At 37.1% G+C, this 22383-nt stretch overlaps 1 protein-coding gene across 11 annotated transcripts in view; it reads right to left on the reverse strand.

The window, feature by feature from the left end:
- The window catches only part of ptprma (protein tyrosine phosphatase receptor type Ma), an 815060-nt gene that overhangs the window by 218797 nt on the left and 573880 nt on the right, over positions 1-22383 (reverse strand). For 8 of the 11 annotated variants that reach the window (XM_039754796.1, XM_039754794.1, XM_039754792.1 and 5 more), the window contains exon 14: positions 21616-21690. The exons of the other annotated variants lie outside the window; for them this stretch is intronic. In XM_039754796.1, the coding sequence (XP_039610730.1) occupies positions 21616-21690 (75 nt within the window). The remainder of the gene's footprint in view (positions 1-21615; positions 21691-22383) is intronic. 11 annotated transcript variants of the gene reach the window in all.

Consider the following 22383-nt stretch of genomic DNA (forward strand, 5'->3'; position numbering starts at 1 on the left):
GTTGACGTCTGGTGCCTTCCTGCTGTGATAATGTGTACAGTGCTGTGCGGACGAGCTCATCTTAAACTTTTGTCTTCACCCTTCAAAAATGTCTCAGAAACACTAATCTGATGCAAGTGCTGGTGATATAGTAAAGAAGAGAAAAACCATCACCATTGAAAATAAAGTGCTACTGTTTCATGGATCCGTTCCAGGGTTTTCCTCCAGACACTCACTAAAAATATGCAGGTTAGGTTAATTACTGACTCAAAAATGACCCTCTATGGGTATGGATGTGTGCATGAGTGGGCCTGTGTTGGACTGGCACTCACTTCAAGGTTGTTTCATGTCTTGGCTTAAAAGGTTTGAGAAAGAGTTTGAGGATGTTTCTTTTTTAATTGTGAGAGACCATCTTTTTAAACTGTACTGTATATAAACAAATACAAATTACATTAATTTTTAAGCCAAACTTTTCCCATATATAGTCACTGAGTGATAGAGATCGTATATGCACTCACATTCCCTCATGTAAAGTTAATTTAAACTTTTATGACTTTTGGACATGTTTATGAGTATTTTTTTCAGGTTTTAAAAATCTGTTGCACTATACTGTATAACTAAATCGACAATGTATATGTGACTAAGCCAGTTAAAAACAATTTGAATCCTTTAACCATTAAGAATCAATGTAGTTTTTTCAATATTGCCTATCTGACTAGACAAAGGCCAAGCAAAATGACACCTTTTACAGTATTGGCTAACTAAAAAGATTATAATATGCAAGCTTTCGTGGCAACTCAGGCCCCTTCTTCAGGCAAGATGTAATCATCTTGCCAACATCCAGACCAACAATACATATATTATACTGGGAAGTTTGGTACTGGGAAGTTTGGTGCTGGAATTGGAGGGGTTGGGGGCTATAGAGTAGGAATAAGGTAATTTAAAGCCCAACCAAACACAACATGTCCTGTAAAAGTCTATAGGAGTAGCTTTGCGACTGCAATATATATGTAATATTTAAAGGAGTCATGAAGCCCGCGTGTCTGCTTTTAGGTCAGTAGTGGATCTAAAGGTACATAAACACCAAGTGCCACTAGGTGAAGATAGAATCAAACGTTGAACTACCCTGAAAAAGACTGGCAGAAATGAAAGTGATGCAAGGGGAAGTAAAGCCGCCTCCGGCTTAAAATCTGGCATGCTTAGAGTTGGGAGGACAGACGTTGGCAAGAGCACGAATGGAGGAAAGAAAGGCCAGAGATGTGGTGGGAGTGTTTGTAAGCAATGGAGAAGGTACAGAGGCTGGGAGTGGAATGGGTCACCCACCTGATAGACAGGGTAGCCTATTTTAGTTCAGGAAGACCTAGAGTATCATTTCTTATTATGATGTACTTTGTGCTGTGCTTTTGCTGTGTAATCCCTCCTTTATAATTTATTTTTATAGTAAGACATTTGTTTCTAGATAAATGTGTTCCTCTTTCTATCACTGTAGTGTGAGCTCTTGGACAGCTCAAGAGTGCATCCTATCATTCACAATATTTCTTAAGGAACAACTTAATAGCATTTTTTAATATGTACATTTATTTTACAAATCACAGATACTCAGACCTAGTCAGAGTCATTTCTTCACTAAATGTTATGTTGTGTGTGTATGGGATGTTATTAGCAGCCTAGTATCCAACATAGGCTTTAAGCTCTTGTCTTTCACAAACATTTTTTGCTGAATGTATTTATTTATTTGATTTTGCATGCCCCCCTCTGTACCCTCCATAAATGAAGCAATCATTTTGCACCATATTAGCTCTAGCACCTGAGAAATGAAGATAAGCTCATTTGCTATGCGTTTTAACACCAATTGTTTTTTTGAACACAATAAGCACTTCTTTTGCCTTTGGAAATCAAAAATCTGGGTCACATCTGGTGAGAAAAAAGAGTTCTTCTAAGCAATTTATTCAGAAAGTAGGTAGCAGCTGATGATCATACCACTGGCACATCCATTTAATATCTGTTTAAATGAGATAACAGACACCTAGCAGCTACTAGTGAGTTAACACTCCTGGGCTTCCCTTTCTTAAGATGACTGTTTGGACTATTTACTGTATAATATGATGAAACGTCAAACCAGTGCCCGATGAAATATCCATTTCCTCTTACTAAATGAATTCAGGTTGAAAAATGTTAGGGAATACTGTTCAATTCACTAGACTGAATCTATTTCTTCCTGCTGCCACCAGTTTTTCAATCAGAATGTGACATCATCCATCTTGTGAAGCATCCTGCTATTGTTAGTGTTTTGACGGATGATGCCAAATACCCACGCTCCATTTGAAGATTTGTATTTTTACATTTTGGCAACGCTACCAATCAATCACATTTCTACTAAGGAACAAAAACATCAGAGTGATATTCAAAGCAGACTTTTGTCTGCACTGTAAGGTTTTTCTGAAACACAGGTGAAACCACAGCTTAGAAACCTTAGTATGTTTTGATGATGATATGAACTTCTATCGTGGTGCAGATGCATTTCATTTTGTCAATGACGACATTAACCAACTTTTACATGCAATGTATATACAAAATGTACTGAGACACTTTCCATCATTAGTAAAGATTGCTTTATGATGTTCAAATAGAGAGAAAAAAACCTATGGTGCAGTTACAATAAAACATACCAATATGAGAAGAAGGGCACTTCTGGAGGCCAGTGACATGTTGCCATGTATTAAGTGTCCCAGACGTTATTTACCTGAAGGCACCAGCATGTGAGTGTGGCACTTTGAAAGTAAGAAGGATGAAGACTTAATGCTTATATCACAGTAATTCCTAGCCCTTTAATTGTAAATAGAGAGGAGTGGGGGGCATCAAGGGTTGACAAGAGGTCTGAATACCTGGGCTTTTGAAAGACATGTGTTGCTTGATGTGTGTGGTCGCCACACTGCAGCAGACCTCTCAGTATATCTCTCTGTGTTTTGTACATTGTTTTTTGTTCTTAAATCATGTAAAATCATTTTTTTCATTTTCTTTTAATGGTTTGTAAGCATTTATTTCTATAAAATGCTTTAAAACATTTGCAAAAGTTTTTTACTTTTGATTGTTATCACCTTTGTAATTCAATGGGACACTTACACTCTACCTGTGCAGGAAACCCCAGGGTTGTGGCCGGCACTGTTCATTTACAGCCGGGACATGCTGTTATCACTGAGACCAGCTGCCAGTCACTCTCTGTATACTACTAATAAACTGGATGAATTAAAAGCCTTGGAAACTCAGAAAGTGAGGAAAGACAGAAACCCAACTTCTGCTAAGCAGATGGGCAGTGGGGTCTGCCTTTACTCTAACAAAAGGTGATGCAAGAATATCTTTGTAAAAGAGTACATTTGCACACCAAATATTGAACTACTCACCATCAGACTTCGCCAATACTATCTACCATGAGAGTTTAATCAATTATTTGTGATAGTAGTTTACATACTGCCGCCTGCTAATGTGGGATTACAGCTGCAATTATTATTTTTAAAACTGTTCAGAAACTATAAATTAAATCACCTGGCTCTTTTAAACTTGTGATGGGTGATTTTAATTTACGCAATCTGGAATCAGTATTACCACATTACCAACATTACGTGAATATTAGTACTAAAGGGGACAAAATACTAGACAAGTGTTATGTTAGTACTAAAGGGGTCAAAATACTAGACAAGTGTTATGGAAATGTCCCTGGCACCTACATATCTCATCATAGAGCAGCCCTGGGTACATCTGACAATGTAGTTGTTTACCATCTACTGAAATACAAATAGAAACTGACACAAGAAAAAATAGCCATACAAAAAACACAAGATTGGTGCAAGGACAGTATAGAGGAAGCAGGAATGCTTCTCCTGTGCTCACTGGGATATGCTGATATCCTCACAGTCACTGAATGAGACCACTTTCACTGTAAGTGAATATATGAAATTTTGTGAATCTATGATCATTAAGGAAAAAACTGTCAAGGTGTACCCCAACAGGTAAGCCATGGATCAGTAAAGAGGTTAAAGTGTTACTATTGGAAAAACAACATGCTCATCAAGAAAGTAAGATAGAAGAAAAACAAATTTTACAGCAAAGGATTATCAGGTTAATTAAATAAAATAAAAATTTGTACAGGGAAAAAATCAAGAGGTGCTTTAATGATAACAATCCAAAGCAGGTTTGGAAAGGCCTATAAACAATCACAAGACTGGGTTCTAAAAAGAGTGTGAACTTACCAGTTGACAAAGACCAGAAGCTTTTAGCAGATGAACTTAACTTTTTGACTAGATTTGAAATGCAAATTTCAGCACCGAAAATGCAGAAGTAAAACAAATGCTTTATAAAAACACCAGGAATTCTGCTGTGATAGGGTTCAGTTTATCTGAAGTGGAGAAAGGCTTGCAGTGGGCTAAAACAAACAGGGCAGTGGGGCCAGACAGCATATCAGTTCGGCTCTTAATGTCCTGCTTCAAGCAGCTCTGTCCAGTTTTCATTTGCTTTTTAACTAGTCTCTGACCTGTGGCATTGTACCTAAGCTTTGGAAACAATCAATTATTACCCTTATTTCTAAGGTTTCCAGGCTAAGAGATCTGAATGACTACAGACCTGTTTTTCTTCAGTGTTCAACATCATACAGTCTCACACACTGATTTGACAACTGAATGGTATGAATATAAACCCATTTATCACAGTATGGATTCAGGACTTTCTTTTAAATCGTTCACAGACAGTAAAGGTGCAGGACTCTTTTTCAAAAATCATTCATTCAAACACAGGAATTCTGCAGGGGTGTGTCTTATCACTATAACTATTTATTCTATACAGAAGTGACCTGAGACAGAACAATGACCACTGCTCCATTATCAAATATGCTGATGACACCATACTCGCAGGATGCATATGTAGGGAGGATGAAAGCCACTATCTAAATCAAGTGGACTGTATGGTGAACTTGTGTAATAAAACTTTCTCACTCTGAATGTAAAAAAAAACAAAGAAATTATATTTGATTTTAAGAGACAGAAATCTGTGTGTTTTGTTATTGGACTTCTGTGCTTGTCATGGATTGTCCATAACGAACACCATGTTTAAGCATAAGGGTGTTCATATGTGCACTTGGCACCAGGACACCCTAGGCCTCAGGTCGATGATCGACTTTGTGGTCATGTCGTCGGACTTGCGGCCATATGTCTTGGACACTCGGGTGAAGAGAGGCCGGAGCTGTCAACTGATCACCACCTGGTGGTGAGATGGCTTCGATGGTGGGGGAAGATGCCGGTCAGACCTGGTAGGCCCAAACGTGTTGTGAGGGTCTGCTGGGAACGGCTGGCAGAGTCCCCTGTCAGAAGTAGCTTCAACTCCCACCTCCGGCAGAACTTCAACCACGTCCCGAGGGAGGTGGGGGACATTGAGTCCGAATGGGCCATGTTCCATGCCTCTATTGTTGAGGCGGCTGACCGGAGCTGTGGCCGCAAGGTGGTCAGTGCCTGTCGTGGCGGCAATCCCCGAACCCGTTGGTGGACACCGGCGGTGTGGGATGCCGTCAAGCTGAAGAAGGAGTCCTATAGGACTTTTTTGTCCTGTGGGTCTCTGGAGGCAGCTGATAGGTACCGGCAGGCCAAGCGGAACTTGGCTTCGGTTGTTGCTCAGGCAAAAACTCGGGCATGAGAGGAGTTTGGAGAGGCCATGGAGAACGACTTTTGGACGGCTTTGAGGAGATTCTGGTCCACCGTCCGGCGTCTCAGGAGGGGGAAGCAGTGCAGTGTCAACACCGTATATGGTGGGGATGGTGCGCTGCTGACCTCGACTCGGACGTTAGGGTCGGTGGAAGGAGTACTTCGAAGACCTCCTCAATCCCACTAACATGCCTTCCAATGAGGTGGTCAAAAAACTCCTTGGTGGCAGGGCCCCGGGGGTGGATGAGATACGCCCGAGTTCCTTAAGGCTCTGGATGTTGTAGGACTGTCTTGGTTGACACGTCTCTGCAACATCGCATGGACATCGGGGACAGTGCCTCTGGATTGGCAGACCAGGGTGGTGGTCCCCCTCTTTAAAAAGGGGGACCGGAGGGTGTGTTCCAACTATAGAGGGATCACACTCCTCAGCCTCCCTGGAAAAGTCTATTCGGGGGTTCTGGAGAGGAGGGTCCGTCGGATAGTCGAACCTCGGATTCAGGAGGAACAGTGTGGGTTTTCGTCCTGGTCGGAACAGTGGACCAGCTCTTCACCCTTAGCAGAGTCCTGGAGGGTGCATGGGAGTTTGCCCGACCGGTCTACATGTGTTTTGTGGACTTGGAAAAGGCATTCGACCGTGTCCCTCAGGGAATCCTGTGGGGGTGCTCCGGGAGTATGGGGTACCGGACCCCCTGATAAGAGCTGTTCGGTCTCTGTACAACCGGTGTCAGAGCTTGGTCCGCATTGCCGGCAGTAAGTCAAGCCCGTTTCCAGTGAGAGTTGGACTCTGCCAGGGCTGCCCTTTGTCACCGATTCTGTTCATAACTTTTATGGACAGAATTTCTAGGTGCAGCCAGGGTGTTGAAGGGGTCCGGTTTGGTGGACTCAGGATTGGGTCACTGCTTTTTGCAGATGATGTTGTCCTGTTTGCTTCATCAGGCCGTGATCTTCAGCTCTCTCTGGATCGGTTCGCAGCTGAGTGTGAAGCGGCTGGGATGAGAATCAGCACCTCCAAATCCGAGAGCATGGTCCTCAGCCGGAAAAGGGTGGAGTGCCCTCTCAGGGTTGGGGGAGAGATCCTGCCCCAAGTGGAGGAGTTCAAGTATCTCGGGGTCTTGTTCACGAGTGAGGGAAGAATGGAGCGTGAGATCGACAGGCGGATCGGTGCGGCATCCGCAGTGATGCGGGCTCTGCATCGGTCTGTCGTGGTGAAAAAGGAGCTGAGCCGTAAGGCAAAGCTCTCAATTTACCAGTCGATCTACGCTCCTACCCTCACCTATGGTCATGAGCTATGGGTAGTGACCGAAAGAACGAGATCGCGAATACAAGCGGCTGAAATGAGTTTCCTCCGCAGGGTGTCTGGGCTTTCCCTTAAAGATAGGGTGAGAAGCTCAGTCATCCGGGAGGGGCTCAGAGTAGAGCCGCTGCTCCTCCGCATCGAGAGGAGTCAGATGAGGTGGCTCGGGCATCTGATCAGGATGCCTCCTGGACGCCTCCCTGGTGAGGTGTTCCGGGCACGTCCAACCGGGAGGAGGCCCCGGGGAAGACCCAGGACACGCTGGAGGGACTATGTCTCCTGGCTGGCCTGGGAACGCCTTGGGATTCTCCCAGAAAAGCTGGAAGAAGTGGCCGAGGAGAGGGAAGTCTGGGCTTCTCTGCTTAAGCTGCTACCCCCGCGACCTGACCTCGGATAAGCGGAAGAGGATGGATGGATGGATGGATGGAAATCTGTATGTGCACCCATTGTTATTTTTGGGGAGGTAGTAAAAATAGTGAATGAATATAAATACAGGTACTTAGAAACTAACTTAGATAGCAATCTTAACTGGAATGCAAATACAAAAAAATATTCTCTAAATGCAATCAGCGTTTATTTCTCCTCAGTAAACTCAAACTATTTAAAGTAGACAAGAACCTCATGTTATCCTTTTATCGCAGAATGATTCAGTCTGTTATCACTCTCAGTTTTATTGCCTGGTTAAGTAGTCTGACAAACCAACCATGTAGAACTTAACTTCAGTAAATCAGGAAGGATAGTCGCTTTGAAAACCCACACAAATTTCTCCAGTAATTCCTTTCTTCCTAGTGCCATATGATTTTTTGATAAGGAATATTAGAAAAAATGATTATCTGTGATGTATCTTGTAGCCATTTTTGTGTAAATATGCATCAAACTGCCTAACCTTAACCTGTCTGGTCTCTGTTTGTTTTGTTTCATTTCTTTCTATCTTGTTATTAGATACAAGTGAGAAGGTAAATTTCATGTTTTCTTGTGTAAATATGACTAAATAAAGCAATCATTTAACAATAATTTTTCATTCATGCTTAAATTATGGAATGAATGATGTTGTAGCCATGTGAAAATCATAGCATTAATAAGCAAAACTATTGCCAATGTTAAAACTGCTGATAATAATCTAAGTGAACCGCCCAGAAGATTGTGTAGGTGTCTCCTGGCATCTGTCACTCGGAAATCATAAAACCTGATAATACACATTGTGTTGCAGATATTTGCTATAAAATGATACACAAAATAAACTGAATGAATATACTGACACAATGAGAAATTCACATCCCACAATCCTGTGCTCAAAAAAAAGGTTCAGAAATGGATGGGTAGATAAAAATGGTATTTCAAATAGCTTGTCTCTGCATTGAATGAATTATTTAGATGAATAACACAAAACGTTCCTTTTAACTGAGTAATAAAACCATAATATATACTATTTTATCACAACAAAACAGTTCTTTTGATCAAATAATCAGTCAGTCCCTATTTGCTATATTTGATGACCTAATGAGTTGATAAACCATATGAAAGGCAATGCTAGTTACATAGGTTGTGCTGCTTGTAAATAAAAGTGCTACTTCTAATATTGTTTCTAAAAATGTTTTTTTTTTCATTAGATCCAAGTACTATTTAACAAAAATGAAATCACACACAGAAACCTTTTCCTTGAAGCTTGTTCATGTACTTAGGATTACAGTCTTTTACCACAAATCCTGCAATGCCAAGCCAATCTGTCAGGTTGATTCTAATGATTTAATGATACATTTAGTGGTATTCTTCAGCTGACAGATTGAAAAGTCTTTAAGCAGAGCAGCCTGGGAGTACAGACGTGCCCAGAACTGGTGATATTTATAACCGGGTTGCTATAGATGTAAAGCTACATATCACATAAAATAAGAAAAGACATACTTTGCTCTATTTGCAGTTTCACTTATTTTTAGATTAACACTTCCTTCAATAACATTATTCCTAGTCTGCAGATATACAACCCTCCCCCCCACCAAAAATAAAATATATTTTTTTTTTGGTCCTGGTCCAATATTAGCTCATTATTTTGCCAAGTTAATTTGAATTAGAGTTCTTTAAATCTTCTGTAGTATGTCACCACTACATGTTCCTAGATTAGCTTATACTTATCTTTACAATGATAACTAACATAATATACCTTTTATAAGTAATTAATAGCACTATAATAAAAACTGCAGCAATGCATTAAATGTTAACAAAATGAAAAAATAGCACAGTAACATTAAAGTAACAGTAAAAAAGGCAAAGATCAGATAAAGAGTGACATTTCTGTGATATGTCAGCTTCTTACATTCAACTCTGTGGAGATCAAATAACAATGATATTTTAAAGTTTATCATGAGTATTTTGGATCTCGATGCAGTATCTTATCATACACATCATTAGATGTCCTTTTCCTCTGTATTTTATTTTGCCTGTTGTACCTAAACTACCCATTTTCTGTTTTATAATTACACGGTTTTATCTTAAAATTAGTAAAAGTAATTTTTTATTAATTTCAGCATTTTAGGATACAGTTTAAATAACTAATAAGATTGTCTCTTTGCAATGATAACATATTGCTCTCTTATATTTTGTGATCACTGTGAATTTGAAGAAGATGTTTTTTTCAAAATGTTTTCCAGCTTAACTATAATGAAAAAGTAATTCAGAATTACTGGTGTTATGCCAATGTACATTTGCATAGTTAGAGGCCAATCCTTTCATTAAGGCTGACATACTTGTGTGTTGGATTATTTGGTAACAGAGGTCAGAAGATTCCAATATAGCGAATCTATTTTAGTAATTCTCATTATCATTATTATGGATAATACGTTGTCGCAGTGGTCAGTGCTGGTGTACAGTCTCCAGAGTTCTGGTTTTATATCATTTATCTTGTCTGGCCATTTGTACAAATGGAGCCTGAATGTTTTCTCTGTGTCTGCATTTACTAAGCCCTTTGGTTTTCTGCACTCACCTCCTAAAACCATGTCTGTTACATTAAATGGCAACTTTAAACTGACCATAACAGTGTGTGTGTGCTTGAGTGTGACCTCCAACAGAACTGCAAGAAAAAGCAACCCTGACCTGGATAAAGTAGGCTCAAAGGTGGATATGCTATTATTTTTACTATGACTATTATATTTACTGGTTGTGTCAGTGGTAATAGTGATAACCATAGCTACATCGTGGGAGACAAAAGGTTTACATTAGATAAAAGCCTAACTATTGAATTTCTAGTAATGCTTGTTTTACAAACTGTGCTTGTCTCACTTTCTAAAAGCTTTATGTTAGGTCCTCCATGTATGTCCTGAAATAAGCTTAATTTACTTCATGTTACATTATGCACCTCAGCTACAGTACTTGCTAATTCCTTCCATTAAAATTGTTCTGGTTCTATTGATTAGTAGCGCTGAGATTTTTAAAGAAGATTCAGCAAATCTGTCCAGGTCTTATCTGACGAAGAAAATAAGTCTATTAGAATTGCCATTACATTTGGGTTAAATTTAATTTTCATAGTAACAGGGTTACAACTTTCATATGTATAAATCCTGTGCCAATGACATTTGTTTTATTTTTTAATGCTATTACTATTTTGATTACTTCTTACTCTTAATTGAAGTGTTAATTTATTTAGGAGGTCACCTGGCAAGTACAAAACATTCCCCATGTCTTTCTGGATCAACATGGAAGAAAGAAATCCTCTCTCATGAGCCCTGAAAGGCAAGCTAAGTGCACAGTAATCTATAGTCACGGGGAGCCAAAATCTCTTGGCAATGAAAAACTGAAGGTCCATTCCAAAAATTTCATAATATTATCCATAATTAAAGATAGCTATGTCCTTTCTGACAATAAAACTGCTCAAGGTACAGCAGATGCCCCAAAATCAATTGTTCATCTGGAGTTAGGATCAGATGCACATTTTATTTGAGCTAAATTTAATTAAAAACAATGACAATTTGTGTATCCTCCAATTTTCAAATTTTTTGTTTCAACACACTGTAACATACAATGTGCATAATGTTTAAACAAAAAAACAAAGAGTTAATAATAGTGATGTCTACCTGAAAGTGAAAACTGATAATTTAAAAAAAATGAAATTGAAATCAAAACTCAAAGACGTCACAGTGTACTACAGCTATTAAAGTTAAAATTAAAGAATTATTTGCTTGCTTGATTATTAATTTTAGTTCACTGACAAAAACATTCTGGTCTCCATTTATTTATTACATTACCAGGTTAAACTGTCAGATGTAACATTTTGCAAAATTATGTTGGACTAGGGGATGAGAGAGAATCTATATATATAAAAGTGAACATATGTACGTGTGTGTATGTATGTTAGTTCCAGCATCACATCTGAACGGCTAGAGCGATTTTCATGAAACTTGGTACACATGTTTCTCATTGGTCAACTAAAAATACTGTAGAGCAGGAGGAGGGTCACAGTGGCTACAGATTTTTGTTCTAACCTGGTTGCTTAATTAGAAAGCAATTCTTGCCAATAATTTAATTTCATGGCTTGTTAATGCTTTATCTCTGCTATGTCAGGTAATTCTCATATCCTATATTTTCTTCCCCTTCTAAGGATATCATACAAATGATTTGAAGGCTAAAATGGATGAGTAACTCTTAGTCCTTAACTTTTTTCACTTTACTTTCCTTCCAAGTATTTAACTAAACCCAATGATAAATACACACAGGTGTAAATGGTAAGAAGGTAAATGGACAAATGCTGGTCTCTTGTCATTTGCATGTTATTGCTAATTAGGAGCAATTAAAAACCAAGAATACTGCTGTTTAAGACTAAAAGGGTTCAAAATCTTAATGAGCAAGACAACTAAAGTGAAGCAGAAGTGTACCTTGAGCAATAAGTGCTTCTTATTAAGTAACTGGGTTGGAGCAAAAACCTGCAGCCACTGCAGCCCTCCAGGACCGTGATTGAGGACCCCTGCTGTAGGGTGAAATTAACCCTAACCCACCCCCTCCTGGGTAGGGTGGGGGGGTAATCTTACGGTCTTGTATGCATGTTATCATCCAGTTGACTTTTGGAGCGACCACCAGAAGGCGAACTGCAGGTGACTGCCAGCATTCTTTATGTTTGAGCACCACCGTACCCCTGTTGCTTTTGAAATTAAATATAGTTGGCTGGTTCCGATTGTCAACTGGATGATAACATACATACAAGAACGCAAGACAAGCACATTATTCTTCATTGTTAATTTATTTTTATTTTTAAAGTTGTTTTTTTTTTAATTATTATTTTTCTCAAACGATTAAAAAACAAAAACGCTTTATTTTCCTCCCAGTCAATGCTGGGTATTTCAGCTATATGGTAAATAAATAAAAAAAATTTAAAAAAATTAAAAAAAAACTGGGTCAAAAGTGAGAAATACAAAAATTGAAAAAATCAAAGTCAAAAACAGGCACATAAAAATTTCCAACTCCCTACTATAACTATAAAAAGCTACGACTTGAACATTTGCTTTTGAGTATCCAGAATATTCCTGTCCTGAATGTGAGAGTACCTTAGCATAAAGTACAAAAATAAAAAAAACTGTAGCAAAAACCCCGACAAGAAGGGTTTGTAAACCTTTGACTTGTGTTAAACAGGGGAAACAAATAATCTTAATAAATTCAAATGTTTATTTTACAACAAAAACCTAAATGCAAGGAAGCTTGGATAAGCACAAAAGGCACAGCAGAAGTTGACTGAAATAGGTAATGCAGTAGTAAAAAAGTCCCAAAATAAAACCTGAAAGAAAGGTCAAAAACAGCAAAAGTGTCACACAATCTAGGAATCCAAAAAGCACAGAAATAAACACAAAAACTCTTCAACGCCACAAAGCGTATTAAATGAACTGCAAGGCACTACTTGCGTTCTCAGCCTCACCCACAAAGTATAATGAATATCTCACTAAAAGCAGAGATACATAGAAACTAAATAATGGGCAAAACTAATAAAAGCACAAAATAATGGAAATAAATTACAAAAGTAACAATATTAACATAGAGAAGAGAATCAAACATGAAGAAAAGAGACATAAAACAGGGTGGAATCCTGTGCAAAATATTACACTTAGACTATTTAAGATAGCATGTTACCATTTTAAATAGTTATGACCCAATGATGTCTTGCATCACAAATTCTGGTCATAACATGCCATTCACATGAACTGATGCCACCTACAACATGGCCATGGAAAATGCAGAAGTGGCAGTGGCCTTTGGTAGAAACAAAAGAAAATGGTGGTGTGAAAACTACGACCTATAAATGGATAGAAAATCACAAAATATTTTAAAAAATGTACTCTGTATATCTTAAAACTACAAATTAGTAACACATATATAAAACTACAATGTTATACATTTAGTTAGGATATACATCACTGGTACTTCTAACAGTGATGTCATTGCCTTAAGATATCACAAATGCCAAGAGTTGAACAAGCTCAAAGAAGGACTAAAAGATACAGGTAGATTTAAAAGAAGCTAATTGGAAACTACAGAAAAAGGAGTTTCAGTGTTCATAGACCTTAATAATTAAGGGTTTACATAATATTTTATCTGAAAAAGCCACCAACATATTGTACATTATAAGAAGAAACTCTACATACAGTATAATCTTTTAACGTAATCATGTCATTAACATGAGCATATGCTAAACACCCAAATTTAATCCAGTTTCTCAATGTTAAATTTATGCTACATTTGTGAACATCTTAACAAGTCTGAAACAACTATAAATGACTATAAACAACATTATTATTTGAGCATGACCTGATATTGCTGGGTTTCTGTTCTTGCTGCAAAAAATCATTTACCAGCAACCAATCAGCTTTAAATTTAGCCTCTGGCATCATGAACATAAGCTCAGAGGCACAGAGTAACGAATAAAATAATAGGGTTAGAGATTGAAGAATGTCAGATCCATTACATGTAGATTTTGCCTGCACTTTTGTAAATGAGAAAGAAAGGGTCTTATTTAAGATGAAATAGAAAAGTTAAATTTCTTTTTAATGCACGCCCTGCCCTGTGATGTTAAGAGAATGAGTTTAAAAGTAATTGGTTGGAGGTACTGTATATGAATATAAATAACTCTGGTTTTATTCCAAGACCAACAGAAACTTGAGGATATCAGATCATCCTATTTTCTGAATTCGATAAATTGTATCTGATAGCATGCAAGACAACATTTTAGGAAACCTCTAATACCATGAAGGTAGCTTTATACAGCTTCCTTATTGTTTAAACAGACCTTCAAAGGTTTAAAGAAAAAATATATATTTTGACTATTTGATACTTGTTTTAAATTCAATGTATGGCAGGGTTTTCATAGTGTACATCATTAAGATCCCAGCTTACAGTTGTGAGTTCGAATGAGGTAAAAACAAACAGTAAATTGCTCAGGGTAAGTTCTGAGTTGAATACACCTGAAAACAAAAAATGAATATAGAATTGGCCAACAAATGAACATAAAAGATTACATTTGTTAGAGAATCTACATTGAAGATTGAATAAGAAAAACAGTTAACTTGTGGTTTAATGATATGTCAATATGTATCGATTTTATCCAGATGGTTTAATTTATTAAGATGTTAATGCCATCAAGTCTTTCTCATTGACCTACTTTTTCAGTGCTTTTGAAATTAAAAACTTGTACAGGACCAATTAAATATCTATAGTTGGTCATTTTGTGTGACGGTACATATGCACAGCTTAGTAATACAGTAAAGTCATTTACAAGGAACAAAATTAATCTTAATTAATATTCACTGCCTCTGAAATACAAAAAAGATAGAGACAGTGTATAAGAGGTAATGAGAAGAACAAGTACGATCATGCAACTTAATCAGAAATTGAAGAAAATGAATGTACAGTAGAATAAGAAGCATGAATTTATAGTCTGTATAGTTTGCAGACGGCATAGGAACTGTGACTTTCACCAGAAAAATAAACAATAATTTTTGGTTTTATGTCAAGTATAAGAACAAGCTGAGTTGTAGAACACTGTGTATTTTAGACATTTTCAACAGAAGAGATTGAGGAACCTATTGCTTGCTATGTGTAAAGTCTCTGTATTATCTTGCTGGTTCTTTCTTTTTCTGCTAAATGGCCTGATGCGAGTACATGACTGGGGTTATGTCCACTGAAGTGCCAGAAAAAAACATCAGAAAACAAACACAGATCAAAATAAAAAACATTAAATAGCAACATTAAGTGGACAAATCTGTGTATTATACAATCCTTCTATATAAAAGCGGTCGGGATTGTCCTTCCGTCCTGTGAGTGCTACGCAGGCGCAGAGTTTCACACATGCCCCGTCCATTTTGCAATGCACGATGGGATTTGTAGTTTCGTTTTTCCAGGTAAAAGATGATTTTTTACTCCAGACTGTGCGATATCTTCTTCTTCTTTCTTACTATATAAAAGCGGTCGGGATTGTCCTTCCGTCCCGTGAGTGGAAAGCGTAGCGGTATTCCGCTTATCACAGACTTACTACTTGCAGCTTGCGGTACGAAGCGACATGATGTGAGCAGAGTTCTGGTGCTCTGCACGATGCACTGGAAAAATAGACAAAATTATGTCTCTGGAAATAATTAATGTTGATGGAGTACAAATGCCATACCGCGTAGTAAATATCAGGTGGGTTCAAAAGGGCAACCTCAATATAGAAAAAAAGTTTAAATTTCAACACAAAAATAACAGAAACTACGAGTATTAAAGTAATACCGCTCAAATGCAATATAACCAAATTAATGAGTTTGTATAAAATACCAAATTGATCTACATATTGAATTGCCTTAAGAAGTGGTCAGCTTAAAAGCCGGCCGCCTTAAAAGGTGGGTCAGCCTAGTAAAACACTAAGGTCTGTGTGTCTAGTGCCTAATAGCAATCTGATTGGTCAGTTTGGCTTTGGTGACACAATGAAAGAAGCGAGTGTGAGAAAAAGTACGTGCTAAGGAGACGCCTTCAAAGATGAAAAATATAAAACCGGACAGAAAGTGAGAAAGGAGGCTTGAAAATATTGACAAGAGTCTGAGAAGCAGGCTTTAGGACCATACTCGAGAAAGGGAGAACCATTGAAGAGAGGTTCAGACACTTGCAAATAAAGAAGAAATACAGTACATGTACAGCAAGAAATAGCAAAATTTTTTTAATAATTCTATTACTTGTCAGTTGACACGTACTGTGGGTAGTATCTACATATCTTTTGAGTTATGGTAGGTTTTCTGGCAGAATCATGGGATCTGATATGTATTGAGGAGCAAACATTTCAGATATTAATGGACTCCAGCTCTGCAAGTATACATCATAGTATTTAACATTTGCTTTCTATTGCTTGGTAAATTTACCAGTTCATGTAAATACATGAATCCAACAGTGTAGTTACTTTTACAGCAGCACTTCCAGCATGGTACTTAACTAAAAACTGCCCATGTTCTTCATGGTTATATAAGCACAAATGAAGGACAAACAATGTTATGAAAACATGTCAAATACAACTAAAAGCCCACTAAATTACATTTTATTTCAAAACTACACACATCATTGTTGACTATTTTTTCAACAAAAAAGTAATACATTAATGACTATGAAATGTAAACAGAAATAAGCAAGCAATACAATCCAGAACAAAAGCTTAACAGCACTTGCACACCCTAAATTGAACTTTGCTCTACAGTAATTATGAAGACACATTTGTCTGCATTCCTGTTTTCAAATGTATCATGTTTGTAATTTATTTTACTAGAGTCTAGTGTCATGAAACTATTTTTTGCTCTTTAGACTATATGAAATTTTGCACTTTAATGTTTCCACATTTATTAAGCACAATGATGAATATAAGCATTTACAATGTGTAAACTGAATATTTAGAAACATAAAGAAAGAAAGCACTTACAGACCTATACACGTCCTATATCTGGCTCAGTGGCTGATATAATTGTATTGCTCAGCAAAGGTTGAATGCACATATGCCTCAAAACCTTCAAGCAATAAATCTATAATATCAAAGTACTTCTGACCCTTTCCCAGCAGTAAAATGTGTATCTTTCTATTTTCTTATTCAATAAAGGTACAATCATACCTTTGTATTTTACTCAAGGCTTCCCCTTTTCAAAATATGTCTGCCCTTGTTGTTGTGTTGGGCTAAAAAAATAACATGACATTTGTGTTTGAAATTCATGACAAAAAATCCTTTATAATACATGAAGTCTCTAATATTTTCTTCTCACTGTACCAGATTATAGATGGGTCTGCCAGTGTTAAAATGACAAATATATCACATAAAGCAAACAAAACAGGCAATAAATCAAACTTGACACAACAGGTCATTAAAATGCATTCAATTGGTATTGTTGAGACTAGAAACTACTTTTTTTACTTTACATGAATCCAGAGACAGATGGAGCTCAATTAAGAGAAACAGTGTTACAAATGATTCACTAATTTAAATATGAGGTGTTTTTTATTTGTGAAGACATGAATTCATAACATATTATGCCTAATAACCATTATACAAATAAGCTTAAATCCAGCAGTGAATTCAAATGTGAAGATTAGAATTGTGCTAATTATTTCAACAGTAATTAATCTGTGATTATTGATTGTACAGAGGGCTTTCACCTGTAGCATACTAAATAATCCAAAGTCCTTTCTGATATATCCATTCACATGATATGTCAGAGGTCCCTCGAAATGAATCTGGCATACTGAGGAGAAGCTTGGCACATTTGAACTTTAGAACATTAGAACAATCTAAACCAGAACAAAGCTTGCCAGTCCTATCCACTTAATTCTTCTAAAATAACATCAGGGCTAGTTTTGAAAGTCCCTAAAGTCCTACTGTCTACCACACTACTTGGTAGCTTATTCTTTGTTTCTATGTTTCATTGTGTAAAGAAAAACTTCATAATGTTTGTGTAAAATTTACCTTAACAAGTTTCCAATGGTGGCCCTGTTATCTTGATGAACCCATTTTAAAATAACAGTCACGATGCACTGTATCAATTCCCTTTATAATTTTAAACACTTCAATCATATCTCCCTTAATCATCTTTTTCTTAAACTGAAAAGGCTCAGCTTTTTTAATCTTTCCTCATAATTCACCCCTGTAGACCTGGAATCAGCCTAGTTGCTCTCCTCTAAATTTCTAGTGCTTTTCTGTCTTTTTTATAGCCTGCCTACCAAAACTGTACATGGTACTCTAGATGAGGGCTCACCTAGTGGGTTATAAGCTAACTACGACTCCTAAATCATTCTCATAAGGTGTACCTTCAATTTTGAGACCTAACATTGTGTATTCAAACCTAACATTTTTACATGTAATACTTTACATTTACTGACATTAGGTTTCATCTGGGGTGGCGCAGTGGTAGCGCTGCTGCCTCACAGTTAGGAGAGCCGGGTTCGCTTCCCAGGACCACCCTGTGTGGAGTTTGCATGTTCTCCCCGTGTCTACGTGGGTTTCCTCCTGGTGCTCCAGTTTCCTTCCATAGTCCAAAGACATGCAGGTTAGGTGCATTGGCGATTCTAAATTGTCCCTAGTGTGTGGGTGGGCGTGTGTTTGTGTGTGTGTGTGCATCTTGCGGTGGGCTGGCACCCTGCCCGGGGTTTGTTTCCTGCCTTGCGCCCTATGTTGGCTGGGAGTGGCTTCTGTAGTTAGGATATAGAGGGTTTGATAATAGATGGATGGAAGGTTTCATCTGCCACAAAGCTGCCCAAGTCTGTATACTGTCGAAATTCCTCTGCAATGAGAACGGATTCCAGGTTATCTGCCAATCCACCTGGTTTGTTAAGTTTGCAAACTTAACCAGCTTGTTACTTATATTTCAATATCAATCATGTATTAAAATAGTAGTGGCCTTAGAACTAACCCCGGTGGTACACCACTCTTAACATTAACCAGTTTTGATAAATTTCCTTGCATCATAAATAGCTGAGATGAAAGACCCATACGTAAAAATAGACAGAAGTAATTGTATATCAAAAAACATTTTTAGGAAGGATCAAAACTTTTTTGTAACAATTGAAAGTGTGAATACGGGCTTTTACAAAGACACTTTCTTCATTTTCTATGCTAAATTACATTATTTGAAGTTAAATGTGACTTGTCTGTTAATGCTTTTATATTTAGGTAAGAATGGAATGAATATTTCAGTAAGCAGTTTAAGTAGAAATATCCAAGACTCTGTGGTAATATAAGCCCAGAGTAATGTTTTAGGAATGCAATATGGAGTATTACTTAATTACCATTGAAAGCAAAATTACTGATTTGAGTTTATGGTTGCATTTGACTACACTAATGTTGCTTCTGATGTCAGAAGGGTAAGGTACTTTTATGATCTCCAAAACGCAAAGTCAGCCACAAAGACAGGGAATGTAGTTTTATGAGATTCCTGAATGAGAGGAAACTGCCTTCAGGCAGAGGATCACACCACATTTTAGATTAGCTATACATGATAGGATGCTTGGAGTCATTACTGAAAGTTTCAAACAAAACAAGACAAGAGCTGCTTGGACGATTTCTACAGAACTAGAGGGCGGTCCAGGTTGTGTGGTGTGAATTGCTAAGTCTATTTCATTCAATTTATAGTGCTAGGTTTGGATAATGTTTAAGGATTAAAACTTATGGAGTCCACTTTCCTTCTACCACATTAGCTCTACTTTACTTCCGGGTGCTGGGAACCAAGTTCCTTTCACAGACAGGTCAATCAGTAGTGAGGGGAGATGCAATATCAGATTATTTTCTACCTCCCTTCCTCCATCATCATCATCACCACCATCATCATCATTATAACCTAAGACTATGAAGTAGGAATCAAGTTCCTAAAAGGAAAGGTTAGCTTTAAGAAAAGATAATCACCATAATCTAAAGGGAAAATAAGGGGAAAATGTAGTTTTAAGGAAACATGCAATCATATATTGCCCCACCATAACCTGACCATGTACCCAGAGAAGCTGAAATTCAGGCTCCTTATGGTCTTTTTACCTCAATAATTGTGACAGGGGTAGTTCAGGACTACATAAGAAACAGAATCTAACTATGCCTTGTGCCAAGCATGTGAGTGCCACCAAAATATCCAGACTGAATGAAAGTTTTACCTTAAGCAAATTAGTGGCAAAACTGAGGTACAAAAACATGGCCCATACAGGAAGATATGAAAAGAAGCTTACAAAAGTTCTCACTGAATCATATTCATATTATATGCCTATTAAAAAAGAGTCCCACTCGCTATCAGGCTTTTAATGGCATGAGATAAAAGTTATTACACAAATCTTTACTTAAGAGTAAGAGGGTATATGGCACCTCTTAATATCCTACAAGTGCCAGAAATATAAAAAGTAGAAGTGTATTCAAAATATATTTTGCAGATAAAACTGAATTGCAAGGATATTATTTCAGATGTCCAGTACACAAATATACTGCATGTTGATTTTCTTAGCAACTACCCTGGAAATATGTCAGTTTTCTGAACCTACAAATTACATTTGGGTCGGGGGTGGGGTTTTTTGTGGAGTCGGCTTTAACTGCTGAAACTAAACTCCATACTTTGCTATGCCTGTATTTTTTAAACATTTTTTGTCTATTAATTTCCTAAACATGCATTTTGCAATTACAGTACTGGGGATGAGGTAAAAGGAGATCAGTCCACTGTAGAGCACACATGAGGCTAATTCAGAGTCTACTATTAACTGGTCATAAATGAAAACTGCACTACACAGATGAGACAAGTGGACCAGATTGTTTTAACTCCATTTTTTATGCCTTCTTTGTCCTTTTCTCTGTAATATTACATTACTGTACTATAATGGTATGTGTTAAGAAAAACTCTTGGGTACTTCTTGGGTAGACTAGAGCATTAAGGTTATATCAATTCCAGTTTGGACAACTGCACTTGTAAAAAATAATATCCATGGTGCCTTCGGTAATAAGATACAAACATCGAGGCCAAGAATGTTAACTTTTAAAATCAGTTTATTCAAAAATGACCTTTCTATGTAGTGTATTTAGAAATTGTTAGTACAGCATCACATATTAAACATTTTCATTGTATCTAATTTTATAAAAACACCTGCCACAACATATTATGTATCACTGAATAGGTATATCAGTGTAACACAGGGATCTTTGTATTAACCAGATGATTTTTTTAACATCTATACACAATTGATTGTTTTTTGTTCTTTGGGTTTCCTTGCATATGCTTATCGCATGAATGCAATCTGTTCTTTTCAGCAATGGTGCATTATAAACATATGCTTACTGATGACCCAATATTAAAAAATTCAAATGCAGGCACTCATTCTGATAAATAAATAAATTCATAAAAGATAGAATTACATACCAGTATTCCTCATAAGAATGAAACAGGAGATACATCAGATTTGAAAGGGAAGACAAGACTAGTGCTCATACACACAGAATTGAAAATGGAAGCATGCAGTGATAAATATTCAACTAAAAAGCCAGTACCAGACAAAGACTGCTTGCAAGCTGGTTGAGGCGCTGGAAGCAATCAATATAGGGGCTACAGTAGGTAAAAACATTCTGAAGGTAAGCATTTACCACAAATAAAGACAAAGAGAAGGAAATGAGTGGAAAATTAAAAAGATGGGGTTTAAAGGCAGGAGGGTACGTGGATGTCTGACCTGTTAGTTGGTCGTCGCCAGCAGCAGGTGCGATGCGAATGTATGGCGTTGTAAGCTGAGTCACAATTATCGCAGCTAAGGCAAAGGAGGTTTTCCAGGTCAGCATGCATGAAGAAGAAGAAACAAATAGAAAAAAAAAACAAAAAAAAAAAACAAAAAGCCAGACTGAAGCTAAAGGCTAGCAAAGAAGAGAATTTCTCTTACAGTACATAAATCAAAAATTATACCTACTCATTTATTTTACACATGCACAATTTCCTTGAAACTTTTTAATGTTGCCACTTTAGCGTCTCTAAAAGCAGAATTCACTGTTTTTTTTTTTAATTACTACTGCATTATAAGAGAGAAACATAGCTTTGCTCTCACCCTTCTTCACTTATTTAGCAAATATTCACAGCAGGTACAGGGTCATTTTATTTTCACTTTTCTTATTATCTTAACAGACGTGGTCAGAGGCAGCACTCGCAAGAGTTAATCCTAGGGGCAGCTTCATTGACAGGTGCCCAGCTCAAACAAGCCAAAATAATATTTGGTAAGAATTTACATTACTAAAACTCTGTGTATACAGAATATATATACAAAAAGATATTTTTTATATAATCTGAATTTGAAAATGTAGATTAAAACTAAGAGAAATAAGACTAATCCTCCACAGAGCTGCAGAATTACCATAAAAAAATTAAATAAAAAATTCAAACTTGGAAAAAAGAGCTTTGATGATGTATCTTAAATTTGCATAGAACAGTCTGAATGCCATTAGAAATATGG

This window comes from Polypterus senegalus, chromosome 5 (assembly GCF_016835505.1).
Source record: "Polypterus senegalus isolate Bchr_013 chromosome 5, ASM1683550v1, whole genome shotgun sequence".
Taxonomy (NCBI): Eukaryota; Metazoa; Chordata; class Cladistia; order Polypteriformes; family Polypteridae; genus Polypterus; species Polypterus senegalus.